Source organism: Apteryx mantelli, chromosome 21 (assembly GCF_036417845.1).
Source record: "Apteryx mantelli isolate bAptMan1 chromosome 21, bAptMan1.hap1, whole genome shotgun sequence".
Taxonomy (NCBI): Eukaryota; Metazoa; Chordata; class Aves; order Apterygiformes; family Apterygidae; genus Apteryx; species Apteryx mantelli.
In genome coordinates this window covers 1,442,270-1,463,813 of record NC_089998.1, presented here as the reverse complement: position 1 = coordinate 1,463,813, position 21,544 = coordinate 1,442,270, and the positions used below count along the sequence as shown (strand labels likewise).

General features: G+C 40.3%; 1 protein-coding gene and 1 long non-coding RNA gene across 2 annotated transcripts in view; one reads left to right on the top strand and one right to left on the bottom strand.

Moving 5' to 3' along the window:
- PSMB7 (proteasome 20S subunit beta 7) overlaps positions 1-15,475 on the bottom strand; it is a 28,114-nt gene extending 12,639 nt beyond the window's left edge. The window contains exons 1-6 of the mRNA XM_067308879.1: positions 15,371-15,475; positions 15,182-15,275; positions 14,888-14,985; positions 14,199-14,339; positions 12,768-12,883; positions 4,231-4,289 (exon numbers count right to left, since the gene is read on the bottom strand). Of these exons, the coding sequence (XP_067164980.1) occupies positions 4,231-4,289; positions 12,768-12,883; positions 14,199-14,339; positions 14,888-14,985; positions 15,182-15,275; positions 15,371-15,432 (570 nt within the window). The 5' untranslated portion in view covers positions 15,433-15,475. The remainder of the gene's footprint in view (positions 1-4,230; positions 4,290-12,767; positions 12,884-14,198; positions 14,340-14,887; positions 14,986-15,181; positions 15,276-15,370) is intronic.
- A 3,303-nt stretch (positions 15,476-18,778) lies between these two features.
- Positions 18,779-21,129, top strand: LOC106495980 (uncharacterized). The gene is made up of 3 exons (XR_001294519.2): positions 18,779-18,809; positions 20,121-20,337; positions 21,057-21,129. It is a non-coding gene; the product is annotated as an uncharacterized lncRNA (long non-coding RNA).
- Positions 21,130-21,544: the final 415 nt, after the last annotated feature.

The following is a 21,544-nucleotide window of genomic DNA, read 5'->3' as shown; positions in this document are numbered from 1 at the left end:
GAGTCCTTCTGTTCTCATTCATTAGCACTCGGTTTCCCATCACATACAAAAAAAAAAGTATACTAAATGACTGTAAATAGCTCACATTTGGGGGGTGATCTATTTTAGAAATGATTATTGAATATCTGCTAGACACTAGCTCCTTCCATTTTTTTCCACCTATTCTGTGCCCCTGAACTCTTTACAGAGATTTACTTTTTGTTAAGCCTGGTTGGTTTGGTGAAATACAAAGGAAAATACAAGGAAAGAGTTACAAGCAGCCTGCTTCCTTGCTTAAACACAAAGCTCTTGTCACATGACTAAAACATAGCCTCATTGTACATCGTGAAGTAATTCTTATAAAGACAAACTCTTACTTTTCAAACAGAAGTCAAATACCAGCATAAAATACATAATCTCCCCTCCCCTAAATCTCCCTAGGAAACCAAAAACCACAATATAGATAAATCTAGAATTCCAGCATTTAATGCTGCAGACAGAGTTGTTCTTAGGTCATGATGGTTTCCATATCTATTTCTTTACTACTGTTTTTAACATCGGAATATGTGAATATATTTGCAAAACCTGACTGTAAGGTTTAAAACCATGTGGCTACTCCATTGAAACTCCATTGAAAGAAAAATTGGCTGCTCTGAAAGATCTAAGCTTGAAACACTCTATTAGATGTGCTGTTCTTCCACTTATGTTTTTTAAAGTAGATCTATAGCTGCCCACATGACAGATTAATATTGTTCTACAGTAGTTAGGTGCTTGGCATTACATTTTTGAAGCATCTACAGGCCTTCAGGGCTGAAAGTGTTCACATCTTCAGCAATCTATAATGGTTCCTCTAGAGGCCAGCACTTGCTTCATAATGAAACATGCCTCCATAAATCAGATTGCAGAAGTGGCACTTGTGTACGTCACCATCTATCTTAGCAGTTTCTCTGAAGGATGTTGGGTAAAGATCATCTCCCGGCATTGCAACCAGGGAAAGGACCATCACAGTTGGCATTGATAAAGCATGTGCTACTTAAATCTGAAGACATACTAAGTCTACGGAAAAAAACCACATCCTGCTGGTGTTAGCATGCCTCAGGCAGTGGTAGAAGCTTCAGCAACTCATCTTCAAAAGGCAGAGAGCCAGAGCTCTAGAAACCTGCAAAAATTGGCTAAGCCTGCAGTCTTCTTTCCCCCCCCCCCTTTTTTTTTTTTAGTTGAGCATCTTCAAAGTCTACGATTCTAACTGTAGGGCACAGCAGCTGCCACTGCAGATTTGATCCTCTCAGCTTTTGGCAGCTCTCAACTTGAAATTCTAGCAAAAGAATTTTTCAAGTTGCTATTATTGCCTGTCATGGATTTATAAATATTGTGCACTATCTGCTGTGGCATGGCTCTCATGGGACACCAGTACATGCCAAAAGCATAACAGAATGAAAAACAGTTCCTATTCTTCAAATAAATGCTAATTTTTTTTTAACTGTGCTCACACGATGTGTTTGGTGATCAGCTTCAATAGTACAGAATATATATCAGAGGGAAAAAGGCTGATTGTCTTTTCCAGTAGTATTCAGCTGCTACTTTCATTAAGCTTGTTTAATTACATTCCAGATGCTAATTTGCAAGTCGATACCAGAGGGTGCAGGACAGTCTGCCTTTGAATCATTTTTCTGTGATGTGATGGTCTTGCAGCACATCACTACCCTTCAGTAGCCCTAGCAAGATATTCTGACAATTAGTGCAAAAGAAAGCAGTACTGATCTTGACAGAAAAATATTAATTCTCTACCCATTTTAATAAATTAATCTCCAGGAATTTTAAATTTATCATTGCCATTTTATAACAACTTTTATGTAATACATAGGTTGTGTACTTTATGTTTAATTTGTTTTAATTTTAATAGAAATACCATTTGTTATTTGGTTATTTTATTGAAATAAATATAAATAAAAGATACTTTAAGCTGGCAGCCATAATGAAATATGAAGAAGTGTTTAAGAGTACCATTGAGCTTTATCACCTAAAACTTTGCTGGTTTAGTTATTCCAATTATCAAATTATTTTTAGCCAACAGAATGTCCAGTAAAAACAAAAAAGGGTTAAGGTGCATGCAAGTCTCAAAGATCTAAATATCCATTTCAACAAATTGGTAGGCTGCATTTCTACATGCTTGTTATAACAGTGAATATCTGCTGCCATTTAAGGTTGTGTATGAAGACAATTTAATTAGGATGACCTTTCTAAATAGGAAAAGTTGGAAATTTACCAATTTTTGGTACCTTTTTTTAGTTGATCTTACACAAAGAATGACTTAAAATACAAGCTTGAGAACTAGCTGAGAATGAGATAAGATTTTTAGTTTCATAGCATAGCTCTTTGACATTTGTATCTTTGAAAGGCGACTATTATTCTGTAGCTGTTGATTCCAAGGATTTGTAGTCCATGTTTTCGGTATGAATAGCACACATGCCAAGTGCATAGCCACATAGGAGGCTGCAAAAAGACTGTCATTCTCACAACAGCATGAGGGGGAAAAAAAAGAAAAAAAAAAAGTAGAGATTCTACCTTTATATTTAATGGTTCTTTCTATTAGTCCAACATAATGCTACTTGGAGAAGAAACTTGAGTGCCTAATTAAAAATATTCCAGCATTTTTGATAGCCTTCATAAAAATACTGGAGGCCAAAAGTCCAATTTCTCCAGCTACTGCCCAAGACTCCAGCAACACAGGAACTACTGCATTTTTGTAATTTAGCACGGCTACAGCTATTTCATATATAGCAACAGAAGAGGAGCCGCTTCCAGGAATAATTGGGAAACTGCTTATCATTCACTACCTCTTAAGCAGTTTAACTACTGGAAAACTCTCTGAAACAAATTTTTAAATCAACTGGTGTTACACATCAAGTTTCTTCATGAAATTTAAGAGGGTATGACAAAAAACTTTAAATTATAAATTTAAGTAATCAGTTGCAGAGAGGAATTCAGTGGAGTTATGAGACTACCCTCTGACAATATATTCCAGTCAATGCAACATTTGAGGGTAGAAAATGCCCCACAGTAGATGCACTATAAAGGCAAGGAAAATATGCCGACTTTCTGAAGTAAATCAAGTTCTACCTTTTCTGCATTATTCAATGATACTGAATAGCTGTAAGATTTGTTACATCTGTATTTTGGTTCAAATGATATTATGGACAGTGATCACAACTGTTAGTGTTACAAGTCAGTTTCAATGCACTTCAATTTTCAACATTATATTCAACTCTTTTTTCTATACTGTGAAATTATTAATCAATTGCAATGGGAAGAAGCATTCACAGCAAGTCTGAAGAGATTAATGTGGTTTAAAAGAGGGCCTGACATTACTGAGGCATATTACAAGATATGGTCATAGAAAGCCTTTTAATTCTTTTGGTTTTATTTTCATCAATAGTATGTCTGCAGATAACTGGATTTTTCACTGTTTAGCTTAGTAGGCACTGAACATAGTGTAACTAGGTGTAAAGAAATACTATAGATGATACAAAAATAATGCACTGGATGCATTCCTAAAAATAAGAATAAATAAACAAATACTCAGATCTATTATTCAAAACTTAACCAGGACACTCCAACTTTTAACTATCCTGAATGACTCTGTGTTATGAACAACTTAAATATTTTTCAAGTCTGACCAAGAGTAGCAGCAAAACACAAACAACCCACAACCTTGTAAATGTTCTGATAAACAGCTTTTAAGTAGATGTTAAAAATTCAAGTGCAGTAACTAGTTCTGAACATACCCAATCAACTTGAAACCTAACTGGTTTCATATTCTACTTTAACATTTTTTGTTGTTTTTACAGTCACATATTCTCTTTTAAAAGACCTGCATAAAGAGAATGACCAACTACTGATGGGGGAGGGGGAAAAAAAAAAAAAAAGCACAACAGCAAAACTCACCATGCAAGGGCTTATCAAAATCCTGAAGTCAACTGTAATCAATAAGTTATTTGTTTTCCAAACTTTGAGCTATATTAAAATACACAAGTTTTATCAGCACTTAGGTTTGCAAGAAATAATTTTTTTTTAAAGATTGATTTTATCCCTAGATTTTTGAAAGCTTTGCAGTAAGCTGACATTAAAACATTTTAAGTGCAGGAAACTAGAGCAGGTTTAACTTTTTTAAAGCTTCAAACCTCTTAAATTCTTAAGGTCATGAGAATTACTGAAGGAAGAAACACTGAGCTTTTAAAGATCATTTCTTACCTCCATGTCCGGTTTGTATTTATCTTCAAATACTGCCATAGCTGCTAATGATCCAGAACCTAGGGTAATAAAATTAAGACACAATGTTATTTAGACAGTATTTTTAAAAGAAAGAAAGCATCAATTAAATAACAGCAGCACAAATTATACTGAAAGTTTATTTTAGTTTACTATATATACTCTCAAGTGTCTATCCTCTTGAGGTCCAGCACCTAATTTAATCTTAAATTTACATCTAGCACACAAAGACCTGTTGTGGTCCCATTTCTGACAGCCTTTTCTTTTTAATAGTGAACACTGATACAAAAATGAGGTTAGAAAAAATGAGTTAACTGAATGCCACAGTTTCTAATTCCTACTCCTCTGTTTCTCCCATCCCACTTCTGTGCCTAGCCACGTTAGGGGATATGTCACTTAATACTAAGACACTCGGAATGAATAGATTGTTTTAATGAGCTGCCCTGGCACAGTCACCTTGACACACTGGGATGAGTGAACCAGCAATGGTAACAGGGTAGGTGGCTGCTGCCATCAGGTTATTTCCCACATCTACTCTAAAACAGTTTATTATGTATTTATTTTGTGCCATTATTTTTACTTTGAACAATAACAGCTGAACGGACAAAATGACGGATATGAAAACATGAGTTTAACATTACCTCTCTGATCCACTTAAAGGATACACTGCAAGGGCAGTAATGCAACAGAACCCATCTCTACCCAAAGCACTGTAACTGCAAGTGTTATGAATAAGCTTTTCATAAATGGATATAAAAAGCAGTATGATACTGTTTGAAATCGTAAGCTTGCTTTGTTCAGAAGGAGTGAATCTGCAGGAAGATATCTTATCTGTCTGTGGCCCTGACCATATTTCAGAAAGCTCTACTTTTGGGGAGTGAATAAAGTTACCTGCAATTTTTTACACCAATTAGAAGATTTTTTGGCATTTATTACTTTTTAACTTGTTTTGCATACTGCTATCTGTTTAGCTGGGTCACAGAGAAAGCCATATTTTCTATTTAAAATGATTTGTGTATATCGCTTGACCACCTCAATGGTTTAGTGAAAGAAAAAGGCAGCGATTAAACAGTTTCAAATGAGGTGTCCTGCTGATTTTATCAAGTCTGCTGAATGTATAATGAAAAAGGAGAAGCTGACAGTGACACTGTTGAGGAAATACAGACTACCTTATCTGAACCATTTAAGGAGGTCCAATTATAGATCAAATTTAAAGGGTAGAAACAGCAGATTTACAGACACAAATCAATGAACATGGTAATCCCAATGAATATGACAGATATTCCTGTTATAGAATATTGCTGTGGTTGAGGATCATTACCTTTACAGTACCAAATACATCACATCTAAAAGCAGTAGGACATTCCAAGTGTGTACTTGTATTACAGGCAATGACTATTCATTTACACCTTGGAGCAATATGTGACTCCATTTTTTAAATGCTGAAACTGGGAATAAAAAGGATTTTTAAGAGACTAATAGCAGAAATGAACTGCTGATACAAACAGCTGATATCACAGAGCAAATCACCAAGTAAAAGTAATTTTACTGAACCTTCAACCAAGGTCAAAATAAGGTGCGTTCCAAAGCAAATACAGGGCTCAAACCATAAAACAGTTCTCGTGGAATTACATGGGAACATTTCCAATACGAGGAAAAAAAAAAAAAATCTGAGAGATGGTCTCAAAGTAAGAGCACATTCTTAATGCCACTCAAATCAAGGCCTACTATAAGCAGAATAGGAAGCCTTAAAAAAAAAAAAAACCTACAGAATAAGCTTATCCATGGATAAGGTTTCCTTGACAAAAAAAAGAGTGTAAATATTAAAAAAAAAAAAAACTTGCAAGAACAGAAATATAAAGATAATATATGACAGAGATTACTACATTATAACTACTGAGCCAAGAGAAAGTAGTCTTAATTTCTTAAAACTTCTATATTCAAATAAAACTATCTTTCATAAAAATAGGGATCCTCTTAAAAAAGTTACAGGCCTCTTTCCAAACCATTCAGTTATCTGATTTAGCATTTCTGCAGTTTCTTTTTACTCAATACTGTTTCTTCTCAGAAATCTCATACACGGCACAATCAGACCGGATTCATTCCTCCAGTTCCCTATTAAAAACAGTTCCCAAAAGAATCCATGGACAAGAACTCAGAAGACTTATAAAGGAAAAAAAAAAAAGAGAGAGAGAGAGATCCTTACGTTATATTACATAAAATCCATTATAGATAAAGAACTACATTGCTAATTATCTCATTATATTACCAAGATACAAAGATCAGCTTTAATATCTTTAAATAAGCCCAGATAGTCCTATGATCTAAATTTTCAAAAAGTTGATGAAAAGTCTGTAAATTTAATTAGATCTGTAGGTAAGCATTTCCATCTAAAAAACAAAATCCAAAGGAGATTCTAACAGAACAGGAAGTAAAGCTGGAAAAGCAGTCTAATAAAATCAGGTTTTTCCTCTCCTGATTACAATTCCTAAAGATAAATTTTATAAAGGGCATGCTTCTCCTAACCTGCATTTAAAAAAAAGTGCCCCAGCAAAGGTCTCAGAGCACAGATAAACATTCAAAGAAAGAACATATTTTTGTAATCTTGAATGTCACAATGAAAACTCTTTACTCTTACTGTCAGATGTAAACGCTGTCCTTTTAGAAACACAAATAGATGTATTATTCCGAGTTTCTCCACAAACCAAATCAGCTGTTGTTTGAAAGCAGCAGTACCGAGGATGTGAACTCAATAGTCCACCTGTAGTATACTAACTAAGACCTGTTTGCACTCCTGGCCGACTGAAGCCCAGTCACCCGACAGTCCATGCAGCTACTGAAACGCACAAGACCAGCGGCGAGTGAACAGTTGCTTCCAAGTACTGTTGCAAACTTCACTCCCAACTACACCAGCTTCCTAGTAGTTGTCAAATTCCACGTATGATCCAAACAACCCCACAATGTTCCAGCTAGCTTGGCAGACTTTGGAAGGTATGCATTATAACCGGAGAGCTGGCAAGAAAATCTGTGAACCAAAGTAAAAGTTGAAAGTATGGTTTTCTTATTGCAGCACCTATACAAGCGCAGAAGTCTTCGGCATTAAGGGGCTACAGAGTACTTCCTTGTGTGTGGGAAACACTTGTTCTCTTGTCCATGTATTCAGTGCCCAACAAAAATTAATTTTTAGCAAACATGTTTTGCCTTTATGTAGAAACAAGCTTAACAATTTCCAATCATAATGTTTGGAGAAAGACAAAATCCAAACATTGCAGAATATAACCCTTTTATTCATAGATGTTCCCACTTCTTACACACAATATCCAATGTAAATCGCCATCAGTTAAGATTCGGCGTTACTAAAATGCAGCAGTTCAACCTCAAACCTACTAAAACATTCAGGAAAGCAATGCCATAATTAGGCATTAAGTATTATGCTTAATTGAGCTCAGATTCAAAATAATATGAAAACAAGTTATTTATCTAAGATAGATATTTATTTAATCTGGAATCTTAACTATATACAACCAATGCAGATCTAAGAACTCTTAATCTGACAAAGTATTCTTTAAATGTTTGAAAGCTACAGCTGTTTTGTGAATCAGCAGTGATAAAACAAAGTATAACTGGTAAAGCCTTCATGTATATGTTATTACATAAAGTTCAGACACAAACTTTCAGCTAGATTTTTAAAAAATATTTTAACTGCTGTGAAAGATTAGTTCAAGAACTCAACCATCAAGAAAAAAAATGCCATAACAGACACAAAGAATTTATTTTGCATAACTTTTCAGTAAGCTTCACTTCAGAAACATAAATATTCATCAAATATTAATTTAGCATCTAAACATATAAAAGTGTGGACTGCCAATCAAAATACAAAAACTGGAATGCCAAGTTATATTCCTAGACAAAAACTTTTCAGTCTAATAATTAGCATGAACCAGAGAATTTACTTGTGAGACCATAACAGTTTATTTCTGTCTTTAACTTCACTAAGAAATATTTATCATTTCGTAAGTTTTTACAACCAAGAAAGTCGTTCAAAAATTTGCAGGACTTGACTGTAATAAATTCACATTAAAAATCCCATTTGGCCTTTACTCGAGGAATTGTACAACTTCAATATTAGATTTAATGTGAAAAGATAATTGTTGATACACAGACAAAAATGCTGACAATTTCTGTAGCATTTTGCAACTGCAATGGCTTTTTTAAAAACAGATGAACCGGATCTTTTCAGCAGAATGTTCATCGAAGACAACTTCCTATTGCTAAGCACAGTCCATTTTCATCAAGCAAGGACCTGTTTGCTACCTCAGCCTGCCACGCTGGAGGATGAACGCAGCCTTGGGAGAGTAACATTTAGAACCTCCTAATCCATCAGTGTCAGGCCTCCCTGACAGGACATTTATCCACACACGCTCATTGTTATTCAATTTGCTGCTCATTCTAGGTAAAAATTCGGTGATCTCCACAGCCCCATCGATTGGGATCATTTTTCACCCTGGTTCCTGGCTGAGGGGCCTTGTCTCAGTGGTGGTACTGCTTGCTCTGCAGGCCAGCATTGCCAATGCATGAAGAGCTGATTTATGAATATGAAGCAACGCTGGTACCAGGGGACTAGGTTTAGCCACTAGAGACTACTGGAACATACTTACGGTATCTGAAAGCTGAACTGCAGACTTCAAGTGGTTTAATTTTATGCATGCATTTCATTACAAGTCTTGGCCAGAAGCTTTCCTAGACAAGCCAAGCAATCAGACAATCTTGCATCGTTTGCTGAAATCCATTTTTGTCCTTTGTCAGCATAAACAGTTTAATTTGATGTTTTCACTCCTGAGTAAGCACCGAGTATTTTTTAAATCTACTTTGCAAGGGAGGATACCACTCTGTTCATCCACAACCACATACCAGCTAAGATATTCAGAAAAAAAAAACACATACAAAAACAAAAAAAACACCCTCCATCACTTTTCCTGTTTAATATTCAATTTCCAGAAATTAACTGGCCCAATTTAATAAGCTGCATATAGAACATCTGGAAAATGATACCTATATATCAACCTATACCTAACTACACTGAGTTCTATATAGGTTTTCTGCAGTAGTCATTCAAAACAGCAGAACGCCTACAAAACTTCCATCAATAGGTTACTCAGTTTATAAATTAGTTATTTGACTTCTAGTAATCTACAATGCACTTAATACACAAATTGCTAAAGGATGCATGTTCAGTTGGGATATTAAAATATTCCTTAGAGCTGAATGTGAGCCAAAGTATTTTTTTTAGTATAAGAATTAAGGAGCTTCACTGTTTTTATTTACATTACAGATGTACCTAAGAGCAATATATACATATATGCCACTGAAAATATAATGACTCAGTGAAGATATGGAACTGAACTTCTTTGGGAAGCATATGCTATATCAATCTGAGCATGCAGTAACCTGCTAAGGTAACAGGACCTTACTTTCAGAAATACAGAGTACGCTGACAGAAGCAAGTTCTACAGCATTTTTAAACAGTGCCTTTGGGTTGCATCTTATTGCAGGTTTTAGGTTCTTGAGCCATAAGATTAACACCACACTTCACTTTTGCTTAAAGGCAGCCTGTGTGTAGACACATTCACCTCTAATACTTCTTACAGAGACCCTCACCCATCAAAATTTATTTTTGAAGGTTACAAGGACTCTTCAGTTTTTTTTAAATATTATTCAAACATTACTACTACACATGCTTTAATTATTAATTGATTCAAGCATAGTACTTGACCACAGAGTCCACGGTCACCGCACAGACAAGTAGTATCAATGTACTAAGTATAGCAAGGTAAAGGACATTTGTGCTGAGAAAGGCTTTGTTTGAAAGCATGAACAAAAGTAACATACAACCACCAGACAGCAGACAATAAATCAAAGTTTAAGCAGAAATGAACTTAATCCATTGATATTCTACTTCCTACTTATCTGAATTTTTCCTGATACTAGGTTATTTTCATGGAATTAAAGATGAATGGCCAGGATTTTCAGAAGTATGACATTTTAAGGCTTTTAAAACATAAGTGCTAAAGTAACCATGTACATAATGGTAGCAATGTGACTTTATTCAGGCAATCAACTGCTAAGAGCAGTATGAAGTCATTTATGGTTTTACAGTTTATTATTTTATTAGGTATAAGGCCATTAAAAGAATCAGACATTTATACTTTTTAAGATATCAAAGGCTAAACAATGACATCACATAACTGTTACATGGATCTTATTTGCCAGGTAAATAATTTACCCATTTTTAAGGTAATGGCACCATCTATTGGTCCAATACCATCTTTGCAGAATTTCTGTAAACTTATCATAGTTCTCATTTCAAACTGAATGATCCACTTAATTGTATTAAAGCTGTACTATTTTAGCAGTTTAAAAGGCATGGGAAACCTTATTTGTTGAAGGGAGTGCGTTAAATGTAAAAACAGATGCTAAAACACTACTAGTTTCATTAACCTTCAGTATAGTAAGTTGGTTCAGAGGTCAAGCTTCTCAAGATAGCTAATACACACATACCTATCTGTCCCACAGAAAACCTCATTCTCAGTAACATTTATAAGACACACTTTTCTAAGCTTTGCTTTAAACCATTTTTAGTTTTTGTTTTCAATTTTCACACTCATAGCAAGAAAGAGTGTATCATATATATTAGCTGGTTAACTACTGCCTTTCTCAATTAAGTCAGAATCTTATTGTTACCCCTATTCTTCTCCAAGAGACTTTTTAATATACTAAACATGATCTCAAAGGAGTTCATTCTTCTACAGGACACGTACCGCACCAGCACAGGCTGGGGGCTGACTTGCTGGAAAGCAGCTCTGCAGAGAAGGACCTGGGAGTGCTGGTGGTGGAGTTGACCATGAGGCAGCAATGTGCCCTTGCGGCCAGGAAGGCCAATGGTATCCTGGGGTGCATCAGGAAGAGTGTTGCCAGCAGGTCGAGGGAGGTGATCCTCCCCCTCTGCTCAGCCCTGAGGCCGCATCTGGAGTGCTGTGTCCAATTCTGGGCTCCTCAATACAAGAGAGACATGGATCTACTGGAGCGAGTCCAGCAAAGGGCCACTAAGATGATTAAGGGACTGGAGCATCTCCCATATGAGGAAAGGCTGAGAGAGCTGGTCCTGTTCAGTTTGGAGAAGAGAAGGGTCAGAGGGGATATTATCAATGCATTTAAATATCTGAAGGGAGGGTGTCAAGAGGATGGGGCCAGACTCTTTTCAGTGGTGCCCAGTGACAGGACGAGAGGCAGCAGGCACAAACCAAAACACAGAAAGTTCTGTCTGAATATAAGGAAACCATTTTTTTCCCCTGTGAGGGTGACAAAGCACTGGAAGAGGTCACCCAGAGAGGGAGTGGAGTCCCCACCCTTGGAGATATTCAAAAGTCATCTGGACAGGGTCCTGGGCAAGCTGCTCTAGGTGACCCTGCTTTGAGCAGGGGGGTTGGACTAGATGATCTCCAGAAGTCCCTTCCAACCTCAACCATTCTGTGATTCTGTAAGCATCCTCCCATTCCTGCTTTGTCATAGTTCTTAAAGCTGTTGACCACATCTAGAAGAAAATCCCTCTTCCTGTGTATTTGCTTTATCCTTCAAAGTGCTCTTTGAAACCCAGTTTTGCTCATAATTCCCAGGTTGGGGCAACTGCTTTTTTCCGTTTACTTTGAATTACCATTTAAAACTAACATCATCTTGCATGACATTTTCAAAAGACAATGTATCTTCCACAGTAATAGAGACTTCAAAAAATGAGTGTTGTCCATATATAGCTCAGATTATGGCTATTGCAGAAAGTATTAGAGACTGAAAACTTGAGATAGTAGCACTTAATAACCTGGTGGTGGGCTACTAATTTTAATTTGACACCCCGTCATTAGATAGGATAGGGCTAAAACTTCTCTATTGAGAAATTCCATACAGTAGTTAAGACCAATTATTATATATAGAAAGCAAACCAGAGTGGTGTCTTCACTAGAATGAAGCACTTTCCTGAGTAAAATACAGCTGCTACTTAGCAAGTTAGAGAAATACAACAGTTGCAAGCAAGAAGCAAGGCATGTTTTTTCCTAATGAAACTACAGAAAAATTTGTGGAAGAATGTAGTTCCCCAAGTGAAACTTTACATGAACCACAAGTTAGCACTACCTGCAAATCCAGTTTCTAAGGATTTCTTACAGTAAGTTTCTGGGAATCCTAGGATTTTCTTGCTTTAAGATACATTGGGGAACCCACATAGCAGCTTTCCTAATACCAGTTCTTTGGTAGCTTAGATTTAGATAGTATGACAGCCCATGAAAATCCTTTTAAAGAGTGAAAGAAGAAATAGAATATTGCACCTGCATTACAAATACAACTTTACCCTCTTAAGTCTGAAATCACAGCAAACCACGGGATTTAAGGAAAAACATTTTAAATAATAAACTCAAATGTTTACACTTTTTATCAGCAGTTCTGTTATGATACTGAGAGATATCACTTACCCATGGTAACATAAGGCAATTTGTCAGTCGATCCATGGGGATATATGCTGTAGAGGTGAGGTCCAGTGACATCTACTCCCCCTAAAACCAGGGCAGCACCAATGTAGCCTTGATACCTAGGAAGAATGTTTATCTGTGAATCTGAACACCCATGAGAAAGCTGTTGTTTTTTTTTTTTTTAAACACAATGTATGCACTAGAGAATTTTTCCACAGTTACACTAGATGCATCTCCATAATAGAAAAACAACTTTTACTATCCAGGAGCAACAGTTTAAATCAAGAAATTTACTAAAACGTAAGATATTTAAGTGTCAAGCAGAAAAACAAATATGACAAGCAACTAGGCTGGATGCTGCATTTGTGCTACAGCATTGTAATAACCTGTCTGCACCCTTACTGAACAGAAAGGATTCAGAGTAGTTTTCAGACCTAACATGAAATCCTGTATCTGCTATTAAGTTTTTATTTAGAGACCTTAAGAAGAGAATGTCTTCCTCCATTTCCCCTGTGAGATGTTCTTGGCTGCTTTAATTCTCTAATTCATTGTTTTACAACACATTTGAAAAAAGGCAAACTGCGCCCAGCAATAAAGCATTAAGTGACTGAGCTGAACTGTAATTTATCTAGGTCACATGATTTGACGAAGCATATTCATTTGTTTTATTTCACTTTCCTGGAGACTTTTCAATAGCTTGAACAATCTTTCTAACTGCATACACTCATTTCATTCTTTCCTTCACAAGCATTTTTTACTTCTGCAAGAAAACAGCCTTAAAAAACTACTGGTATAGTTAAAAGTTTGAAAAATACACCCTCAATCTTCTAAGCCGTGGTGTTCATTAGGAAGCGCTACTGGCATACAATAACGCAATCAGTCAAGCAATCCAATAAAATTTTCTTAGGATAAATGCAGTACAACTTCCACATGTTTTATTCATTTATCTCACTAATAACCATAGACAGACTTTTGTATTAATGGTTACAGGCTTCAAATGATCACACTTACATGCTTCACCTTTTGAAAATAAAATACATTTTGAAATGTACTCTATTACAGTCATATGAAATTCTCAATTTTAAAAGCCTGCATATTACAAGATTACTTACTGGTCCAGGCATCTCTCCACTAATGTGGAAGTTAAGTTTTCATGGGCGCAATCAACAGTTTATTAAATTATTGTTCTTCTACTTTTGCAGTGAGAACACTAGCAACACTGTACGATTACAGTATCAATTCTCTAAAACATCATAGACCTAATTTCTTTTCTACCTCAATTCAAAAGCCTAGGAGGGAAAGAGCAATTACTAAACCTTTCTCAAAGTCTTGTTATGGAAGTCAGGTAGACTAAGTCATGATTCTCCAGTGTATGAGCTCAGATCTTATCCTGTGGTTTTAATAGCATTATAAATAAGAAAACTATTCAGTTACCTGAAAAGCATTTGCTTTAGCATTCGATTAGCTGTGACAACCCTCGGAAGTCGGCCAGTAGATAGCGAATGGAGCTCCAGATTGGAAGAAATCAGCTGAGTGGTCATATCAGTATCTGCAGCTGTTCCAGCACCGCAACAACTGAAAAAATATCACCAGCAAGTTGGGAAGACAGGGGAGGGTGAGAAGGGAAACACCTCTTTAGGGCCAAATATGACTTCTGTTTGCTTTATTCAACAACCTTAAATTGCTTTTTTTTTTTTTTTCTTCTCTCCAAGTATTCTCAAGGAAACCACATTCCTATAGCTGCTTGAGGCTCCTTTCTCCTTGCTGTTCCAAGGCCTTCAGAGTTTCTGTGACACAAAACTCTCACTACTAGTAACCCTAACGGGTGGCATATAGAATTATACTCCAGAAAGACTTAAAAAAAACAAAAAACAAAAAAACCCCAGTATTTACAGCCCAAGTGTTCCTCTTTCTCCATGTAAAGAGGAGGAAATTAAGTTTTAATATATTCAACATTTTCAGAGTGTGAAACAAAGTAGCCCATTGGCTTTTGATACTTCATTCACATTTAAACAAGCTTTTTTCTAAGGAAAGTAAGTCAAATTGCTGCTAGCAAGGGATACATCTAAAAACCCCGATACTGATCTCAGCCCCGTGATACAGCAGCCGGTTTCAACACTTACTAGATATTCGGGGAGATGAAGTGGATCTTCGAACAGTTCTTGTCGGCAACAACCATTCCCTCCGTCGCTCTGGTATCTGCCCCGAGGACGATGCCATCCTGCAGGAAAACGGAATTATTCCCCCAAGTCGCGATGCCAAGAGCAGACACGGGCCGCGCCGTGACTCGGCAGCGCGCCGCCCGCGCGGCTCCGTGACGGGCCCGCGCCTGGGCCCGGTCGCGCCTGGCCTCCGCACGGGGCCGGGACGGGGCTCAGCCGCCCCGCGGCTCCCGCCCGCCGCCGCCGCCGCCTCACCTTGAAAACGACGCCCGCGATGGTGGTGCCCGTCTTGCGGGCCGCGGGCAGCCGCAGCCCCTTCTGCCCCAGCTCGGCCTCCAGCAGCGCGTTCCTGCAACACAGGGCGAGAAGTGGCGGCGGGACCGGCTCCCCCGGCCCCCCCCCAGCCCCGGGCCCGGCCCCGGCCCGCCCGGCCCCCCGCCTCACCGAGCGCAGTTGTCGAAGCTGAAGCCGCCGCCGGGCGCCTGGAGCACGGAGACCGCCGCCATCTTCTCGCTGCCGCTAGGGACGGGCGGCGCCGGCCGAGCGGTTCCGGGTCGGCCGCCTGCGCGCGCAGCGGGGCCGGGGCCCGAGGCGGTGCCGGGGCCGGGGCGGTGGCGGCAGCGGGGGGCCGAGCCCGGCTCCGGGCTGGCGGCGGGGCCGAGCCGAGCCGAGCCGAGCGCGGGGCGGCGCTGCGCTCCTCTCCCCTCCCCGGCGGGGCAGAGCCGCGAAATGGCGGCCGCGCCCGCGAGGCCGCCGTGAGGCGAGGGCGAAGGGGCCCCGGCCCGGGGAGGGCCCCGATCCCGGCAGGGCTTCTTCTGCTCCCCACCGCGGCCGGTCTTCTCCTGCCCCCCTGGGCACAGCCCAGGTCCGTCCCCGTGTTGTGGCACCGCGGTGTCTGTACGTTCCGGTGATTCGCGGCTTCAAACAGGGCCGTTTTCAATACAGAGGAGGAGGGTTTGTCCGGCGCCGCAGCCCGGGCCCGGTAGCAGCAGATGCGCAGCGAGCGGCAGGCGACCACGCTGCTCCGCTGCAGCTCAGCGCGGGCCCGTAGGCCGAGCGGGAGCGGCGGCGTTGCTGCTCCTGGCAGAGAGCATCAGTCCTGCATGCAAGCCGGGGCGGTCGTCGCGGCCGCCTGGACGAGCCAGCGAGGCCCCGTGCTGGGCTCGGCCGCGGCCCCTGTCCCGCGCTCGGCCGCGGCGGTGCAGCCGGGGACTGGGCCGAGGCGCCTCGGCTGAGCCGCGGGGACGCCCCGCGCGTGGCCTCCTGCTCCTCGGGGAGCCCCGAGCGGGCGGCGGGAGGTGCCAACAAGCCGCTGCGACCCCAGAAAGCGATTAGAAGTGGCAGAGGGTCTGGGGGGAAGGATGAGGAAAGGGTCTGCTCCCCTTACGAAGCTAGAGGCGAATATGAACCCCGGGGGGGGGGGGGGCACGAATGCTGCTGCTGTTCCAGACTGCGACAAGCTACAGCAAAACCTGCACGGATTGGCTTCGATTTATGTATGATTTACATGGAACTGTTGAAGGTGGTCTATCCTGTAATGCCCAACAAGCTGCCTCAGGCGGTTCTTCCATCAACTCATCAAACTCTTCCTCAACATGCTGCAGGGGTCACTGGTCCAGAAAGTGCCACCGGTCTGTGGGGACAAGACCGTGGCCAGAGTAGGGGAGAGGTGGACGGTCTAGGTGCTTGTCTGGGCTCTGACTGTACCTTCTTGCGAAAACTACGGCTGTCCTGTTACTTCTTCCTCTGCCTTGGTTTCGCCATATTTACCATGAAAGTAATGCGGCGTTTACTGGGTTGTAGAACTTGTCTAATGGGTTTTGTAAAAAGCTTGTAGAGCTTCAAGCAAAAGGAAAGGAAGGGTCAAAAGGGAAAAAAATGCAAACTTTTATGCATAGATCTTACAAAAAAACTCTAATTGCATGAGAGCTCTTATGCAGGAATTGCAAACCCACCTAAAATTTCTGTGCTCCTAATGCAATGGTTATATGGTGAGAGAGGAAAAAAATAAATACCCTTTCCAAAATTAGGGAAATCCTGCTGTATGTCAAGAAGGTCAGTAAAATTAACTCAATATTTTTCTGGATGAACTACAGTAGACCTCCATTTGAGCTTTCCTTTTCCTCCAGCTTACTGACCTTTTAAGAAGAATGGCCCAATGTATCCTTACACAAAAGAGCTTGTGGTGACTCCTCAAGAAAGGATATTAAAGCAATGCAGACATGTAGTGGGATTTTTCAAAAGTCTACCACATTTCTAATCTGCTTTCTGAATGCCTAAGTGCCTGAAATTACAAATCTTGTTGATTAAAAAGAACTAAGTAAAATGTGGCTTGTTTCAAACATTAAATGTTAATTATATGATGCCCTCTCTCTTGTCGAGCAAAACAAGGCCATAAGTAGTGCATTAGCTTCTTGCCCAAAGGAAACTGTCTTCATGCATTTTACCTAGTGAAATGTCTTCCTTTTTGAGCTGCTTAATCCTCAGAACGCAACACCGTTAGAGTACGCATTACTGCCGAAACGGGCAGATCTGGGGTTTGTTCCAGAAGGAGCAATGGCTCTTACAGCAGAAGTGAATCAAACATCTTGCAGACTCGTCTGAACAGTACCCAATTAGCAGATGGCCTAAAAATGAAACTAGGGTCCCATGTGTCCAAACCAAATCTGCATGTTTCCAGTGTCCCTCCTAATTATTTAAAAATGAATGTTCTCCATCAGTGTGCTATTCAGGTGACGGTATGCAACCAAAAATGGAGTGAGCGGTCAAAGCTGTTATGCAGTCTCTGCTTTTTCCTCCAATGCTCACAAGCACTTGACAATGAGAGAGAACAAAACCAGCCATGGGGAAGAAAAACAAAACCCAACCTCTTTCTTGATTGTCCCGATCTTGTGGCACAAAGACATGCGCAGTGTTCAGGCTGAAGGAGCTGGAGAGCCAAGTGTCGCACTAGCCCCTGCCAGTTAACAGGAAAGTCTCGTTTGTGCCCTTCATGAAATATGAAAGAATCAGTTTATGTTAGGGGAACCAGAGATCCTGTGATTTGCAAGCTCTCAGTGAGGACACCTGGCTGACAGTTAACCAAGAAGTGTGCTGACATGGTTCAAAGCAGCTCTGCCTGCTCAGGAGGAGGAAAAGGAGCCTGATGTTGAAACCTGGAACAAAGGAATGGACACGTCTGTTTTCCTAAGTGCTCTTTGGTTTCTGTTAACTTCCAGAAAGCCTTGTTGCTCTGATGTGTGCAGGCTGGGGCTCCCTGGGATTCGTTGTGAAGTTGGTAGAATTCCAGAGATGACTTTTTTGGCACAGGCTAAGTCAGAGCATCCTGTGTATTCATTGCCTCTGTGTATTGCAGGTCCCAGATGAGGCTTGGCGGCTTGGTTCAACGTGGAGTGCGATATACTGGGACCACTACTTCTAAAAGACTACAAAAGACCATCCTTTGAAAATCAGATAAGCACTCAGAGAACCTGCATGCTCTTCTCCCCCTTCTTTCAACCCTTGGGTAACTAAAAATCCCACTTCCTTGTACGCTGGCTAGGCTGGGAAGCTGTCCGAGAGAAAGAATATCCTGCTGCCAGATGCTCTTTTTTATTCTAACACAGTTGTTTTTCTCTTCACTTGATAAAGTTAAAATAAACAGTCTCTGGGGTGAATTACAGGCGTCAGAATTGGATTGGCATACAAACTGTAGAGCAGTTGGTGGTTGGGAGTCTGGGGAAAAAGAAACAGCAGGTTTTAGCTAGAGGGGACAACAGCTTTATTTCCCTCTTGGTCCTTGACAACTAAGCAGATGTCCTGCAATTATTGTTTTACCTTCTAGTAATATAGTGTCTTTTCCTATCCTCCCAGGTATGTGACTGGCTCTTTTGCAGATGTGCAGGTAAGTCTCTTCCCTCGTTCAGAGCTGTGTTTGTGCACCACTAGCTCCATCTATTGCCAACTAATGTCTGGCTGAGATTCAGCTCGATGCTTCAGTTTCTCCCTGTAAACCCTATCAGAGGATACCTATTTCCAGTCCGGCTTGTGCAGGTACAACTGATGGTCTTAAGAACAGGATATTTTCTGAAGGTCTCGCACAGCTTTTTTTCACACCCTTTGTACTGCAAACTCTGCCTCTGGATTGAGGCCCTCCACCATATGCACAGACAGTTATTGGTGTTTTCCATAAGTGCAAACCTTATCACGACTGCTAAGGTAGGCATAAGCACTGTGATTGGGATTGGGAGAGACATAATGCAATGGTCCTGTTCTGAACAGCATGGCAAGTCTAAAATTATTTACTAGAAGGAAGACTGGGGAAAAGAGTGCCAAGTTAAATTAATTTTTAAGGTTCTGGGCCAATATATATAGAAGTACTTGCATAGTCTGTTGACAGACAGCAAACGATCTGTTCAGCAGTTTCTGTTTAGCATGAGGAAGGTGATGTTTGCACTATCTGAAATATCCCCTTTGAAAATATCGAGCTACATACTTTTCAGAGCTTATCTTAACCTAGATGAAGTGTGCTGAAGCCTGAAGAATGTGGACTTTTCTCTTTATTTTTCTAAAGCAGTCCTGAAGTCTGTTTATAACCTTAACAAAATTGCAATCCAAATTTATCAAGCTACAAGACATCTGACAGAAGTTAAATAGCACTTCAAATACCTTTTTTTAAAACTCACTTGGGGGATACAAGGCAAGTTGGTGTTTTTCTCAACAGGTGTGCATTCGAGATGAATTTTATGTCTTTACAGTTTATAGGTATATAATTTATAAAATTCCAGGTATTTTGGTGTCTGCATTTATACCCTACCTGGTTTTCCAGTTTTGTATTTAGTGCTTTCTTTGTGCCTGAGTGCCAAATGACATCTTGAATTCTTGGATCTTATTTTAAAGAGACATTGCATAGATTGGAATGGATAACAAAATCTTCAGTAAAACTTTACTCTACAAAGCTTGCACCTGCTCTTGCAGCGTTAAGGACAAATGCGCTATTTATTTAGGGTAACAACAAGGGGAAATAATCAGTGGAAACGTTTTCGCTCTCTAGGATAAGGGAGTTCCAAAAAGTAGAGTCTCAGCAGATGAGGCTTTTGAGCCGATCTAGACAGGACCATCTTTCTTTAACGGGGGATAGAGTGATGGGTGGAGGGTTGCCATTGCTCAGCTCTCTCTGATGGAATAACTTGGCACCTGATCCTGTTTGTTTAAGGTTTTCAAAGGACAGCCAGACAATCCTGATAGCCACAGTCAGCCCAAAAGCTGCACACACTGAGAAAATCTCGAGCACTCTGCACCGTGCCAGTCAAGCCTGCAGCATTGTCAGTGAGAAAAAAGTCAACAAGGATTCCGGTACAGCGCTAATGGGAGCATGGTGCCCAGCAGCTTGTGGCCACAGGACTGGTGCCGACAACCGATCACAATGAAAGGTGACAAATCACCCCTGGCACCTGCATGTGAAATGACAGTCAATTAGAGAAACCTAGGAAATGTTTTCCTGTGTTATGAGTAGCTACCCTTGTACCTCAGGTGCATGAGGTCCAGACTGACAGCATAGCTGATGTGTTTGATGTCTGTCTGCCTGCAGAAATTGTGGCAGAATATACTGGGGCCCTGTGTCAACCAACCCTGCGTGTCACTGTTTTTTATCAGAGGTGGCCAGGGGCAATGCAAAAGTCCAGAAGCTGAAAGCGCATATTGCAATTGTGCTTGAACCCTAGTCATGGCTGTATCCTGTGCATATGCCAACAAATGCATTTGCTAGTTCCCAAACTAGCCAATAACTACCGCAATGTCCCAAGGTGAACTTGCATTAGGACTGGAGCCAGGCAGAGAGATAATCACTGAACTGGAGAATAAATGCACCATGTGTCTCTCCTGTTCAAAGCCACTTTAATTTCAAACATCTTGCCTCAACAGCGATCTGCTAACAAATTGCAGGCCAAGAATCTGTCAGAAGAATTTAAATACAATTCTGACAAGATCAGAACTAGATAGACTAAAACTTTGTTAACCTGTGGCTAAAACAAAGGTAATCAAATGCTTGCCCAGGTGGGGACAGAATGTGATCTCTCGGGGATTTTCTCCCTTGTGCAACAGTAGCTTTGGAAAGCAGGAGATTTATTTCAGGTGTTTAAACTCATTACAGGAAATAGAGGTTGGCCTAAATCCAGGAGGGTGTATTCATTACTTCAGAAACTGAGAGAAGAGAATGAAGCTGAGAGGCAATGCAGTCAAGGAAATGATACACTGAAATGTGAAGCAAGCTTCCAAGAATTTCAGTATCTGAAAGAATAATTTTCTGAATGGGCAAAAGGAGCTGGCAGAGAGATGGAAGTAAGGAATAAATGATCTTCCTCTGGGATGGGGGGGGGAACAAATGAAGTACATGGGGCAGCCTTTGCTTGCTTTCAGCTAAATGCTTTAGAATACTAGAAACCTGAGAACGTCAAATGCTGATCTTATGCTATTTTCTAGCATTATGATACTCAAGTCATTATGTTACTGTCTATCACTTGTCACTACTGTTTAGGAGAAGTGCCTGGATTTCTAGTGTTCTGTTGATAATTGCAAAAGTCCTTCTGCTAGTAGTGTTGGAATAAGTTTTTGGTTTTATTTAGGTTTTGGCAGAAGAAG